Raw genomic sequence first — 15,816 nt, forward strand, 5'->3', positions numbered from 1 at the left:
GAAGTGCTCCCAAAAGTAGGACATGGGTATTATTATTCCCAACTTACAGATGGGAAAGGTGGAGGCACTGCAGATACCTAACTCACCAAATATCACCCAACTTGCAGTTAATGGAGGCTGGATTTGAAACCAGGCCTGTTTGATTCCAAAGCCCATGCACTGAACCCCTCTGTTGCATACTTCTCCTCTCCAGCCCCACCCTACGAATGCACGGTGACTACATTAGGAAAGCACTGACAATGAGGAAGTTCCTCCAAGGAAAGAAGAGGTTACCTTCTACAAGCATAACGCGGGAGATGTTGGGAGTTTGGAGTGGGTGTTGATGTGTATTGTGTTTCAAACTGCTTATTTCTGGGTAGACTAGTTTCTGTGCTAGGCTTCTGTACGATATGGTAACATTTCCTCTATCAGACCCCCAGAGAACAGGTCTGTAAGTGAATGCACATGGATCTTTCTTGGTCCCATTAAATGGAAATAAAAAGTTAAATTAGTTCATATTCAAAGTGTGGTGAGAAGCAGATAGCAGCATGCTTAAGGGACCCAACTCAACTTGCCTGCATTCCCTGGATTAATAGGAAAAAGCTCGTTTCTCTTACCACCTCTAATACCTTCTTCAATCTCTCTCCCTATTCATGGGAATTGCTATCATCAGTGACATTTGGGCTTCCTGGGCTCCCATACACCTAATGTGGAGAAACAGTCCCATTGCCTGACTTGAGTTTTGTGTCATTAGAGAGAGCATGTTTCAGTGCAAGAGCGTGACCGGTGATAGACAGCTTGCTAACTTGTTGGAATAAAATCAGGTACAAATGTTTCCTCTGTGCCTGTGAGGTGCTTATTTTATAATCTCTGGGAGCCCCCACACCCTGGCATTGTTTCTAGACAACTAGACAGGGCTGTCTGGCAATCCCTCTTGAAGTTAAAGCATGATTTTAAAAATAAAGAAATGCAATTCACACTTATCAGAGCCCATCACGCTGCTTAGAGCTTTGGACAGATGACCCTTCTGAGCCAAGTTCTAACCAACTTCACTGCTAATTTGACCAGGTGCTGCTGCAGCTAAATTTGGAATCTGTGGGCCAGGAGTCTCAGCAATTTAAATCCCTCTGGACAGCAATTCTGTGGGACTTTTTATCTCTGGAATATCAGTTAACCCTTCCTTTCCCTGAAGTCTGGCAAGATATAGCTGGATGTCACCCATGATTAGAGTGAGCCGCCTCAAAGAGCTATGACAGAAATTGCTGCAAAACCGGCGTCTAAGGGATATGGAAACATTTGCCTCTCCACTCCTTTTGCGACACCATTAGCAAGAGATTGGGAGATCACAGGGGCTCCTTTACTTGTGGTCGAGCTGGCTGAAAATGGAAACAATCCTTAACCGAAATAAGAAGGAAGAAGGAGATCTTCTCAAAGGACTGGTTGTGTAGACGACAGGGGTCCTCACTGATCTGAGTTGGAATTTAGAGCCTGGGTGTCTTTGAAGAACATGTGAACATCCCCCACCACTCCTGAGTCTATGGAAGGTATCTGAGTTTGAGGGAAATTGAGGAAACCAAAAGTGAGGAAACCAAATTGCCTGTTCTATAGCCCGATCCTGGGATAAAACCTTGATGGATAAGAGAGGTGCTATAGGCAAAAAAAAAAAACAAAAACAAAAAGAAAAACAGCTTCTTTCTCAAAGGAGTGTGGAAGCAGCTGATAAAGATCCCCAGTGTGGGTAAGTGTGGTAGCCTCTCCTTCACTGTGGAAACACAGCAGGGCTTGGGTTAAGTGGACACTGAGGGTGCTGGTTGGCACACCTCTGGCAGTAGGAGGAATACTGTAGGGCTCCCCTGAAGTGAATTTTGTAAACAGCAGGCCTCCATGAGGAGACCAAGCTTGAAGAATCTGAATGGGCTGACCATGAGCATGTGAGACAGCCCTGAAAACTTCTAGGAATGTTCAGGATGCAAGTGGGGAGTGAGCTTTGTGGTTGGGATGAGCCATGAAATTAGAGAAGTAATGTCAATGACTCCTTATTTGTGAGACAGATGTTTAGGGCTTGGGGTGATGTGGGTTCTGTCAGTCTTGGAATAGAACCTATGAAGGGTAGAGTGTGTCCCCATTCTATTTTATGAATGTCTCGTGTAACCTACCCATCTTGTTTTGACAGTCATCTCAGTTCATTTGTAAAAGTATAAAAACCTCTGCTACATTAATCTCCTCACTTGACACTTATTGGCCAGGAGGAGTCAACCACATCTTGACTGATCTGGGAACAGAAAGAGAGGTATATCACCACGGACCATAGAATGAGGTCTTTTGTGGGGAATCCCATGGTGAAAGCTATGGGAAAAGATTGAGTAGGCTCCTTAAGGATCTTACTAATCAAAAGAACACTGGCTAGTAGCTTTTAATTACTTTGCAGCTGTTGCCTTCTATCACTGAGGACCAAAGAGGCCTCCCCCTTACTGATTACAATGAAAATATGTTTTTAAAAATAAATGCTTTATTTAAAACTAGGGATATTTTTTTAATTAGAGGGAAGATTAACTAAATGCATTTTATCTTGTAATTTAATCCATTCTAATTATCCTGAGAATGGTTATGATGAAATACTTAACTTTCTCCTAGTTGCTATTTCACGTGGTTTTTTTCTTTATTACCCACGAAGAGAAAAGCTCAGAGATGGTCAATGATATAGTGGCTTTCTGCAAGTCTGCTTATAACGATGCATTCAACACATGATGAAAAGGATGAGAAGAAAATCAATAAACCCTGACTATGGTGGGTTTTCAAAATGATGGTACCCTGTTTTCCAAAGGCAATAAGGACAAGACTTTAAAAAAGAGCTTGTGAAATAGAATGCTATGAAGGAAGTGGCTGGTGTAAGATTGAACCCCATTAGGCAGGCAACTTGGGAGGAAATGCAAAATCTGTTCCCTATATGAACATCTGGGATACTCTGTGTGGCTTCTGATAACCCAGGAGATGAGCAAAGGAATTGCAAAGAATCCCCAGATGTTACCCATGGGCATTGCTCCAAGGAGTCATGCAATAGCAGCACGGGAGGAATGAGGGTAATTGTGCAGTTCATTGGGCTGAGTAGGGACAATCAGTGCAATTCTTGTGTCTCCAAAAAGCATGTGTGACTCAACTGAGTTCGGTTGAGCCTCCTGGGTTATTATTCCTTTTTGTACAGAGCAAGAACAAATATAATCTTGGAGCCTAAACTCAGAAAAGGAGAGACCAGAACAAGGTGTTCTAAGAGACACTGACCTGGCAGCATCCTGAATGGAAGAATTGCCAGGTTCCTTCTTAAAGGAAGCAGTGTTATTCCAGACTGCTCTAGAGTATGTCTGGGGTCCCTCATTTGAGAAATGCTGGCTTAAAAGAATTGAAGTTTTATTCTACTCAATAATGACATAATTCCAAACCAATACTTCAAAAGACTTTTCTTTTGAACTATACTTATTATAAAAATGAAACCCAGAATTAAAAACAAATTCTCATAGACCTCTTGGCTTCTCTGGAATATGTCCAAGAAGTCTAGTTGGATAAATTTTGGTTGAAAGTAGCAAACTCCAATTTCACAATACGTTTCCGTTTACATGAAGATATTCAGATGTTTGATTCCATGTATAATGGGGCTGTTTGGTAAAATAAGCAGGTTCCATTCCAGGTAAGAGAGCCAGTTTACATTTCTCTGTAAGAAGCAGGTACCAGCGAGTTATAGAACAAAACTTTGCTTGAGAAATTGGTAGTGGGTAGGGGTTATTTTTGAAACACTGCTAACTATGGTAGGTTGGAGGCAGTTATACGAAAGGGAGGTTGAAAGTAGCAGACATGAAATGAACTATTGGGACTTCATCAAGATCAACAGCTTTTGCACAGCAAAGGAAAGAGTCAACAAAACCAAAAGATAACTGACAGAATGGGAGAAGATATTTGTGAAAGACGTATCAGATAAAGGGCTAGTATACAAAACCTATAAAGAACTTACCAAACTCAACACTCAAAGAACAAATAATTCAATTAAGAAATGGGCAGAAGACATGAACAGACATTTTGGCAAAGAAGACATCCAAATGGCCAACAGACACATGAAAAAATGCTCAACATCACTTGGCATCAGGGAAATACAAATCAAAACCACAGTGAGATACCACCTCATCCCTCAGAATGGCTAAAATTAACAAGTCAGGAAATGACAGATGTTGGCAAGGATGCGGAGAAAGGGGAACCCACCTACACTGTTGGTGGGAATGCAAGCTGGTGCAGCCACTCTGGAAAACAGCATGGAGGTTCCTCAAAAAGTTGAAAATAGAGCTACCCTATGACCCAGCAATCGCCCTACTGGATATTTACCCTAAGGATACAAATGTATTGATCCGAAGGGGCACCTGCACCCAAATGTTTATAGCAACAATGTCCACAATAGCCAAACTATGGAAAGAACCTAGATGTCCCTCAACAGATGAATGGATAAAGAAGATGTGGTATACACAATGGGATACTATGCAGCCATCAAAAGAAATGAAATCTTGCCATTTGCAACAATGTGGATGGAACTAGAGGGTATTATGCTGAGTGAAATAAGTCAATCAGAGAAAGAAAATTATCATATGATCTCTCTGATATGAGGAATTTGAGAGGCAGGGTGGGGGGTTGTGGGGGTTTGGGAGGGAAAAAATGAAACAAGATGGGATCAGGAGGGAGATAAACCATAAGAGTTTTTTTTTAAATTTTTAAAAATATATATATTTTTCAAGATTTTATTTATTTATTTGTCAGAGAGAGAGAGAGAGAGAGAGAGAGCGTGCGCACAAGCAGGCAGAGTGGCAGGCAGAGGTGGAGAGAGAAGCAGGCTCCTCCCAAGCAAGGAGCCCAATGTGGGACTCGATCCCAGGACCCTGGGATCATGACCCGAGCCGAAGGCAGCGGCTTAACGGACTGAGCCACCCAGGTGTCCCAACCATAAGAAATTCTTAATCTCAGGAAACAAACAGGGTTGCTGGTGGTGGGGGGTAGGGACGGGGTGGCTGGTTGATGGACACTGGGGAGGGTATGTGCTATGGTGAGTGCTATGAAATGTGTAAGCCTGATGATTCACAGACCTGTGCCCCTGGGACAAATAATGCATTATGTGTTAATAAAAAAACAAGTTAAAAAAAAAAAGAAAGTAGCAGAAATGTCTCAAAGAGAAATTTATTTTAATGATCTTCCCTTGCTTTTGTCTTACGTTGGTAAGAGATGATGGTTGTGGTGATGGGGCTGGGGGATGATGATGATGATATCTGCTCACATTTGTTTGGCTCGTATCTTATGGTAGGCACTGTGCCCATACTTTACATATAACCCAATGAAGTAGGTCATCTCTTGTTTTCCCATTTGCAGACAAAGAAACTGAGGCACATAAGGGTGAGGAAACCTGCCAGGATTTGATCTCAGGCAGACTGACATATAAGCCTTATCTTATGTGCTTCATTATGCTTGCATTGCCCGAAATCCCAGTAAAGTGGATATAGATAGATAAGCCTCTATTTAACACCGTTTTTAAAATCAACTAACATAATATAAAGGAATAAGTGGACTCTGATTATTCAGACTATGGAAGGAAGTTTTTCAATGAAGAAAAAAAAAATTTCCTAGGTAAACCAGATAACTGGAGATGAGCATATGGAGAAACTAACAAAAAACTACCGTTGACTATCGTCAACCATTCAAAAAAAGCATCATCAGCTGAGCCAACACTACATTGTATCTAGTCTTTTAATGTAAAGTGTGTATTATGGGATCTTACTTGGAAGTCCTCCCCATGCCTTACAGGAAAGAGAAAGGTTTGATTGTGCTAGAGTGGCCCATTCATATAATTCATATAATTTTGCATCCAAGTAATAAAATTCAGGAGTTGGACCAGTCCTTAGAGATCATCTCATCCAAGTGTGTTCTAAATTCAGTCGATCATCTATTGCATTTGTGGTATGTGCAATATCTGCACTGTTATTTACTTAATATGTTTCTTTAGATTTATTCAGGCCTAATACTGCTACTTACTTTTGCCACATCCCTAAGCAATACCAGTATATTCATGAGTTTGATGAGCTACTCATAGTTTTCCCAAACACATACTTTTAAAAACCCTATGTAACCATTCAGTAAAATATATTTCCACACCAACAAAAAGCATTTCGTGCTTGGGACCACACTGTGGAAAGCAGTTATGTGGTCCAATCCCCTCATTTGCCACAGGAAGAAACTGGGCTGGGAAGGTGGGTGACTATGCCAAGAGCACCCTGGATGTTTATGGCAGAGTCAAGATGTCCCCCATCCTCCATCAATCTATTCTTCAAGACACCACAACAAATCAGACAGTGAGTGATGGGGAAATACCCATCATGAATACCTATAGGAGCTCGGATCTCTAGGGCCCTCGTTGTGTTCCTTTCCTTTTAATGCCAAGTCTTGAGGGCATTTGGGGGGACCCGAGAATCCCAAACTTGGAAGAAACTTGTTTTTAATAAATTGAATGGTTGATTCTTTGTCAAAGCTCAAGTAACAGAGTACTCACTACTTACACTGGGGTAGAGAATCCCCCCTCCCCCCTTTTTTTTCCCAACAGCTCTTATTCTTCTATGTTTTCCTTTGAGTATAGAATCTTTTTCATGCTAACCCTCACCCATGGGTTTCTGTCCTGAGAGTTCCAAACTGCTTTAGTTCTGTGCTCTTGTGAAATCAGTAACACTTCATATTAAGCTATTTATTTACGTGTTGGGTCTGGCCCCAGCACTGTGGGCCATGGCTAGTGTATCCAAGGATCCTCCAAAACAGTAAGGGTATGGTACAGGAATGCTCCAAGCTACTGTCTCCCCACAGAGCTAAAACATCAAGGCTCCGTTCCCTCTTTTCCTCTTCCTCCTTTTTTTTCCCCTTTAAGTAGTCTTCATGCCTAGCATGGAACCCAACATAGGACTTGAACTCACAACCCTGAGATCAAGACCTAAGCTGAGATCAAGAGTTGGAGGCTTAATGGATTGAGCCACCCAGGCATCCCAACCCCCTTTTCCTTTTTGATAGGAGCTCCTTACATGGGCATATATTACTAAATCACATAGGAAACAATACAGGAAAAAAAAATTTCCATTTTAAAAAACAGAATGGTTAAGCCATTAAGTGAGAGTGATCCTTATGTCCGTTTCTGTGGTCTATTTTCCAACAGATGCTTAAAGCCCTTCTTCAACACCCAAGCCAAGACAGTCAACATTTTGAGTGATGAGAATCTGATTACTTATAGGCACTTTTCTCTTTTCATTTTATTTTACTTTTTGGAGTGAGTTGCAAAGGTGTTCCTGTAACTTTTATCTTCTGATCCTTGTTCTGAGTCTGGGTAGGAAAGTTGGATAGACTGCCTGACCCAGACTCAAAGAGAACTTCTGGCCATGTGGTGGCTCACATTTTGGCCCAAGTGTGGGGAAAAAAATCAGAAGTGTAACTCCGCTAAAAGTCTGTCCATAATCTCTAACAGTGAAGGACCATCCCTTCCAGTTTTCACTTCAAAAAAGAATGGAGCTCCTAGTGTAGGTTCTACTAAGAGTCCCCAGAGGAATAGGTTAATTAACCAATCAGAGAATTAGCTGCTCTCACAGACGTGGTGGTAAGGATGGCTCCGCAGTGGCTAATTTCATCTCAACTTGATCTCATTGTGGAGTCATGAAAGCTCGAATGTTCAAGGATAATAGTTACAAGAAAAATGTTTCCATAACTTAGAATGAAGCTGGAATGAGATGCAGAAGCAGCTGTACTCAGTCTGAAGTTGGTTAATTTTGATAGTCACTTTCTTCCCATCTTGTTCCCTGTAGCTCTCAAGCTCTCTCCCTCTTGGACTGTGACCCTGTCTACTTCTGAAGACAATCACTTAATCGGCATATCAGATTGTCGCACGGCTGGTTTTACCTTGGGTAAAGATTCATTTTCCTTATTAACATCACAAGAACCTATTTCTTTCCCCAATCAATTAAAGAGGAAAAACAGAAGGGCCCCAGGGCAATAGAGGAAGAAGAAAACTGTTCTGACTTGTGGCACATGGCCGGTCACTCAGTCCTACAGAGATCAAGTCCTAGAAATCAAGTCCTCATGATTCTGAAATGCAACTGGAGGTCAAGACCACACAGAAAAAATAAACAAGTTGTAATCACTATTACTGGCGTTGCTCACTACCCAGATATCAAACAGTTCGCTAAGGGTGGGCACCTGGTGTTGGTGGATTTTTCCTGTGGGTGTGTTTGTTTATGTCATTCAGAGCGGATGTCTGGACAGCCCACATTCAGGAGACAATAGCAACAATCCTCAATTAGAATTTAGTTTCCCTCCTCGCATTCTCTGGCAAAATGTTATTTCTCCCTATACTTGGCTCCACTATTCTGCTCCCACGGCACACGAACAATTACTCTGCAACAGACACTTAGCTGAGTTTACAACAGTTCACCGTGATTTTTGACCTATTCTGTAGCCCCTTAATGCCTTGGGGGTATGGTCTGTGGACCGCCTTCTCAAGTTCAGTCCCCAGTTCAGTAAGGCGTTGGTGGGTGATAGAAACAACAACCCATTTTAGGATTATGTTTAAAGAATAAAACTAATCTAACCACACAATGCGCTTTCTGATTTCTTCCTAAGAGTAAACTGCAGCCTATCCAAATAATACTAATATATTCCAAAGATAAACAAGAATTGTAGTTCATTTGGATTCAAAGCATACTTCTTATCTATGAAATTCTGTAAGTTTCAGCCATATCTTACATTTAACTTGTTGGAACAATGTAACATAAGAATTACTGCTTGGTTGAATCCAGGCTACCAAGATGTTAACTCTAACAGCTAATATTGAAATGTTACACCTTATATTTAAATCTTTAGCAATATGTACTAAATTTCCAAACATAAAAAAATAATAATTTGGTTGAAAATTCCAGAAATGCATTTGACCAAACATGGATAGATCCTACTCAATTGAGTTTTAGAAGTCTGTGTTTTTATCCTCATTTCCACATGCCCACCGTGGCCAACCGCCCCCCACCCCCGCATCTGTCTTCTTGCTTCCTTCGGCACAATAAACGCCATCCACTAGTGCTGTCAATTGTTCAGGTGACGATTTGCAATGATCCTAAGAAAACCACCTCTCACCACAACCTTTTGAAAATAGGCTGCAGACAACCCTAGCGCCCCAACACGAACCACTCAGGCTCAGCCTCACCCCAAATCTCCTAATGTACTGTTTGCAGACTAGGTGCCATTTCATTCTTATTTGTTTTCTATTTTCAAAATACAGCATTTGAGGCTCTGCTTAGAAAGGACCAAAAAGCCTCTCTTTCCTTTCTGTCAGTATCCCTGAGGGGGAGGACCAATTCTGGGCTTGTAAATTGTGGCATTTACTTAAAGTGAATTGACAGGAGTGTCTGCTCAAAATAAAAGTCTAAAACTGCACACAGCAGCTCTGGGGCCAGAGGTTGAAAAGCAAAAGAAGCAATTATGTGCGTCCAAACATCTCGAGATTGTGAATAGCAAATCTCACCAGCCAAGGTATTGTTTGGTTTTTTGAGAGCAAGTCCCAGTGAACGTAACTATGAGGATAGAGCACCTACCCTACAAATGAAACCAGGGAGCCTCAGTTTCTCAAAAGAAAAGACTTTGGTGATAAATATCTTTATAACTTACATAGTGTGAGCTCACACGGTCGTGAGAGATTATAGTTCTGAACAAGAGACTTTCCTGGACCTGAAACTCCCTTCATGTTGGTAGCTTTACCTGATTCATGAATTTGCACACTCTCTCTGCCTCCCGAGAGCTCATGCGTGTTAGCACATGCACGTGTGAAACTCAAACCAGGCACTTCAAGTAGCAGAAACACCTTTCCCTGGTTCATCTCACCCACAGGGCTGCTAGAAGGAAGCATCTCCTAGGTTCTCACCATCTCCCACCCAGACTAGAGGGGCCATCATCCCATTTCGTCTTCAAAGGCTCTAGAGACAGGTGCACTCCGTTATTATTTTCTTCTCACTCCCCCACTGGACCTTGTTGTTTCCTCTGATAACCTTCAAACCACAGCTGGGGTAGGGCGGGGGGGGGGGGGAGGCTTTTCCTCAAGTGAGTGTGGACCAGCTGCCTTCTTCTCTCCCTTTTCCATCAAGGTCTGTGCAACTCTCTAAATCAGGGGAGGGCCGATTGCTCCCATAAAGGGCTGGGTAACCCAGGACTCTGAGGACCATGCGGTCTCTGCGGCAGGGACTTAGCACTAAGATGGAGTATGCAGGCTGACAACATATCAGTGAATGGGAGGGGCTGTCCTCGAAACACACTTTATCTAATGGACACTGAAATTTGAATTCAAGTGTCATGTGTCGGAAAACACGTCTTACAACTTTTTTCAACACTTGGTCAGTGTAAAGACAATCCTTAGCTTGTCAGCCATAGAAAAACAGTCAGCAGATCAGCTCTGGCCCCCTCCGCTATGGTTTTCCAAACTGTCCCAGTCTGTCTCTGCTGGGCTCTTGTGAGCTATTGCCAGACTGAAGATGAGTTGTAAGTGGGGGAGGGCCAGCGGGCTTGACTGTGGGGGAAGCAAAACTTCGCTGGGTGTGGGAAGGGAGCACAGAGGGGAGAAGCTGGATGGTGTGAAGAAAGTAGGATTTTCTACCTAAAGGTTATTGGTTGGCAAGAGCTCTTATTTGAGGGCGGTGTGAGGACTGGGGCCGTGGAGGTATGGGGTTGGGGAAAAGTCTTTAAATCACACCGGGCATGCAAAGGCCCATCAACAGGAATGCCCCTGAAGAGTGGGAGCTGCTGGTAGAACTGTGAACTGGCTCGGTAGGGGGCCATGCGCACCCTCCCTTGAGAGTTTTCTGAATTATCCCCCAGACTCTGCAGGGAACAGAAGATGAAAGCAGCCGCAGGGGAGCGGGATCTGGAGCATCATTGAGAGATTGCAAAAACAATTCACTGCCAACAGACTGTCCCGCCAGGGTCCCGGTGCTATGGTCTTGGCCTAGATCGGCATGCTGCCCCTCGGATGCCCAATTAGATGGAACCAGGGTAAATCTAATGCAGAGTACGCTTGGTCTCTGCTTCACCACTCAAATGAACAGCATGGGAAATTGCGTCTAACCTCGTGAGTCAGCCCTGGACAAGCTCCTAACGCTGCCTCTCCCTCCGGGTAGCCAATCTGTCGACTGGGGCGTTAGGGCTAGGACAGGGGGAGGGATGCAAACGTGATGGCTAGCTTCAAAGGTAACTGTGAGGGGACAAGTCAGTAGTTGGCTTGAAAACGTCTTTGAGGATTTCCTTGCAAGTGAGTGGATTAGCCAGTTCCACAATGAACTCAAACCAACATAAGCAAAAATCACAGGTAAGAAAATGATACTCAAGTGGGCAACTTTGTCACTCTGTCTGAGGGATGTGGAAAACCAAAGAGCTGTTGGCTCCCATCCTCAAAGGGATAACTGGATACATTCAATCCAGTTTCATCCTACCCTGAACCACAATATTGACCAAGAGCAATCAAAACCAAAACTGAAGACACCTGGAAACGATTACCCCTCAAGAGATAAAACAACCTTAAAAAAACAAACAACAAAACAAAACGAAAAAACCCCTCAGTTGAGGAACTTATGTAGAAAGGTGACTGAGTGAGAATGACATGGGACCAGGGAGACATTGAACAATGGTAGTGGTGATGGGGAGGATCAGGGCCCAAGCATGATGACTTGTCTTGGGATAGCAAGATGGTGCATAAACCTCTTCCAGGGGTCCCCGGCTACCCTGGAAATTTGGGAGTCCCACCTATAAGTAACCTGGTCTAAAACAAGTAAGTTCAATTGTTGCCAGCAAGCAGGGATCCAGTGATCCAGCTGGCGGGGAGAGTATTCAAAGACTTGCAGACCACCATCATGGCTGGTGGGGGTGGGGGGTTTGCTTGAAACCTCCAGGTCCTGACAATTTCCCATGCATGTGCATTTTTCCCTCCCCAAATCAGTCATTTGAATGGATTTTGTCTGGTTTTGTTCCTTGCCTCCCAATCTAGAATTCTGGAAAGAAGGGAAAGCATTTTCTATTTAGGGACCTTGCTGAAGATTTGGAGGGGCAGCAGGAATGTTGTAGAGCACTCGTGTCCCTGAAGGAACAGCCAGTTGCAATGCACGACCATCACTATAGATCTACGATTTATGAAAATAAAGCAATATGTGCCTGTTTCGGTGCCTGCCGTTTGCCTACCAATGGTGCAGTGTTCACCATTCCAGCCCTCTCGGCATTCACATTTGCCATCTTTACAGGTCCCGTGCTCAATGCAGCGGGGGTGGCACACGCGCTGGTCACAAGCTGCGCCTGTCCAGCCCTCTTCACAGCGGCAGACTCCCCCGATGCAGACGCCGTGAGTGCCACAGTCTACTGAGCACACTTCTGGAAGAAAAACAATGATTACAGCTCAACACCACAGCTGGCAAAACCCTCCACTGGAGGCCAGACCACACACATGGCCTGGGTCCCTGAAGCAGGCCCCAAGGCCCAGCAGGTGTGTCTCCTGGGGAGGCCTGTCCCTCCATCGGGCTGGGTACGAACCGTTATGTAGTTTCTAGAGCAGCGGTTCTCACAGTGGGGTCCCTCGACCAGCAGCATCGCTGTCACCTGGGGACTTGGTAGTCAATGCCAATTCTTGTGCCTTGCTTGGATCTCCTGAATAAGACGCTGTGGGAGTGGGGCTCAGAAATTGGTTTTTTCAAGTCCTCCAGGTGGTTTTGATGTGCACTCGGGGGGTAAGAACCACTGTGCTAGAGCTCGAGGTCACCCCAGGTGGAGGTCAGACCCCGGCCATCCAGTTTGGCAAAGCTATGCGGGAGGTGCCAACTGAGAACATGTATGTGCATCCTGACTCCCTGGCCAGCTATGATTTTTACCCTGTCGAGAACCTGAACTGAACAAAGACCACTTGGGAACCCTGCAGCTCCATCCCCACGATGACGGCAAACCCACCCGTCAGCCCCATCGGCACCTTGTGGCAATAATGTCCGCTCGGATTGTGCTGCATTTACACAGCCTCTTTCTCAAAGGAGCTCAAAGTCTTTTGTGCTTGGGGAGAAGACAGACAGACAGATATACACTCTCTGGCGTTCCAGACCTCTCACTCGAGGACAAGCACGTGCCAGACATTCATCCTTACGACAGACTGCTGAGGGAGGCATGGCTCATCGTGCCAAGGGAAGGAAAACTCAATCAGGAGGGGCAGTGACTCACTCCAAGTCACACAGCATATCGGCAGCACGGTTGGGCCTTGGATCTAGGGGTCCTCCTCCCCCATCCTCTGCAGAGCTTGGCCTGGACCACCGGCATCAGCGTTGAAGCCAGAGGCAAGTGGGCTGAGAAGGCGTCTCAAAATAGCCCATTTTAACTGACTCTTTTTTTTTCCTTTTGGAATAAAATATTCATTTCTTTCCCATTGTAGGCAAAGCCTCACATATATTCCCTTCCTGATTGCCATGGCAATCTGACAGCTGTCTCACTACCCAGAGGAAGGGGGCGGAATGATGATCGCTTGCTTGGATAGGCACTTGTCACTGTGAACGGAACCATTCTCGGGTAGGTTGGGACTGGCTTGAACTGTTGAACCGTTCCATTTTAGGGTCACTCGGGAGGTAAGACGCATACTCTTAATTTTAGGAAAATAAAGTGTACAGTGCAACTTCATTATTTTCCTGTCACTGGAGTATTGCAGTGCTCTGTAACATGTTCACACGGCACCCCGAGGGAGCCTCTTTTCTGTTTTATAGGACGTTCCATTCAGTTTGTCTGGGACTGAATTGTTCTGTTTTGTTTTCTGGTACCTTGAGGGAGTATACATAAGAAAACCTATAATGCAAATGGAAGCATCCCTCCCGGGCCCCTCATCCATTTGTAGTGATGGAACAAACAAGGCACGAGAACCTGCGGTGTTTTTGTTTGTTTGTTTGTTTGTTTCCCAGGATCACAGATTCCATGACTGAGGAAGAGAGAGTAAGAAAGGCACTCTGTGGTTACCCTACATTCCTTCATCCCAAGCTAAGTGTGAAGAGTACATTCCCATCCATTTGGGCTCACGGAAGGAGCACAGGGCATGAGTGTTGGGAAAAGTAAGGAGGAAACTTCTTGGCTTACCAACAGAGCAGTCGGGACCCATCCAGTTGGGATCACAGCTGCAGAGGCCTGTGTCGGGGACGTAGGTGCCGTGCCCACTGCACTGGTCTGGGCATTGGACCCTTGCCAGCTCACAGTTTAGACCACCCCAGCCAGGGCTGCAGAGGCATTCTCCATTTATGCAGACCCCATGGCTGGAGCAGGTGGGATCCAAGCAATCAACTGAAAAAAAAAAAACCAAAAACAAAACAGAAAGGAAGAATATTGATCACTCATGGGAAATGGGCCACAAGATGCCAGCTTGCCGCTGAAGAAATGCATAATTCACTAACTCCTATCCCCTGGCAAGCAAACGGAGCGGCCCAAGTAATACTTACGTGGTCTTTTGAAGAATAACCTATAAAAAATTCAAGACTTTTTTTATTTGCCAAAACACCGAATCTCAAACTCGAAGAGAAGGTAAGAGAAAGAGGGGCTTTCTCAAGCAGCAATCAGATATAGAGGTGTGCCATTCAATGCTGAGAACCTTGTACTTAGAAAAGTTAGTACCTTCATTAAATCATATCAGAGCTTCTGAGCCTGGGACATGAATACTTGTGATATCTCTACATGTATCCCCAAGCCCAATTATCCCTCACTATCAGAGAGGAAAAGAAGGCTCATTCTAACTCCACTAATGCTTGTCTTCAGAAGGTAACAAAGGATTACAAAGAAAACCAGTGAAACTCATAAATGAGTCACTTTCCTAATTAAATGTCACTTAGGCTAAGTCTAAAATTAGGTTTCATTTTCCGAACACACATCTACTGCAGGTGTTAGCAAAAGAGCAGGATAGAAGAGGTGAAGCTGGGTGTGGAAATGATCCCAAAGAGGTAAGGGTCCCACACAAAATCAGGAGTGGCCTAAATGGGTGAGTCTCTGGCTGTGGTGCTGACACCCTCTCAGACTGTGTCAGTCAGATGAGTTAATTCTGCTCACTGTCATTCTTGGCAATTTCATGGTCAGGTTGTTTGGACATTTTAATACTCAGAGTGGATATGCATCCAGTAGGTAATAGAAAGATTCTCACTGGGGAACCAACTCAGAATGAGGAGAGTTGTGGGTTGCAAAGGTCAATTCTCAAAGACAGGACTTTTTGCATGGGAATGTGACCCCAAACTTTGGACATCCATCCAGGCTCAGAGTTGGGCAAAGAGGGCTTGGTAGAGGAGGACCAACTTCCTCGGGTGTTCCCAGAATATGATGCAGTGACGTTTGGAGAAGAAGGCACTGCACACTGCGGGGTCTGAATGACCAACGGTGGTCCTGCAGACGGCTCAGATACGTCTTGTGTAGCAGAGAAATAGGCAGGTCTCACCACCTTATTTAACTAAGACACACATTTTCCTTATTTTAACAGCTTGGAAATCAGGCCTCCTGGCCTAGAGTAAAGCATTTGCTTCTGCCATCATCTGGGGGCACAGCCAGCTTGAGACCACTTTAAATTCCTTTCTTGAGGTTTCTTGGACCACACTGCTGGTGTAATTGAGTCCCTCATGTGCATGTGTGCCATCTTGTAGTTCCAGTCCTCAGAGATTTTGATTTCTCTCCCTGCCCAATGCCAAGATTGAAACGTGCAAGATTTTTGGCGTCTGTATAGTTCACCATGACACCGAGATGGCAACCCTTTGGGGTCCCAGT

The 15,816-nt window shown here is 44.4% G+C and overlaps 1 protein-coding gene across 1 annotated transcript in view; it reads right to left on the reverse strand.

Moving 5' to 3' along the window:
- Positions 1 to 15,816, reverse strand: part of TENM2 (teneurin transmembrane protein 2) — a 1,113,787-nt gene that overhangs the window by 128,941 nt on the left and 969,030 nt on the right. The window contains exons 13-14 of the mRNA XM_080804500.1: positions 14,158 to 14,358; positions 12,244 to 12,429 (exon numbers count right to left, since the gene is read on the reverse strand). Coding sequence (XP_080660626.1) covers positions 12,244 to 12,429; positions 14,158 to 14,358 — 387 coding nt within the window. The remainder of the gene's footprint in view (positions 1 to 12,243; positions 12,430 to 14,157; positions 14,359 to 15,816) is intronic.

The sequence above is a fragment of the Martes martes genome (assembly GCF_963455335.1).
Source record: "Martes martes genome assembly, chromosome: 5".
NCBI lineage: Eukaryota > Metazoa > Chordata > Mammalia > Carnivora > Mustelidae > Martes > Martes martes.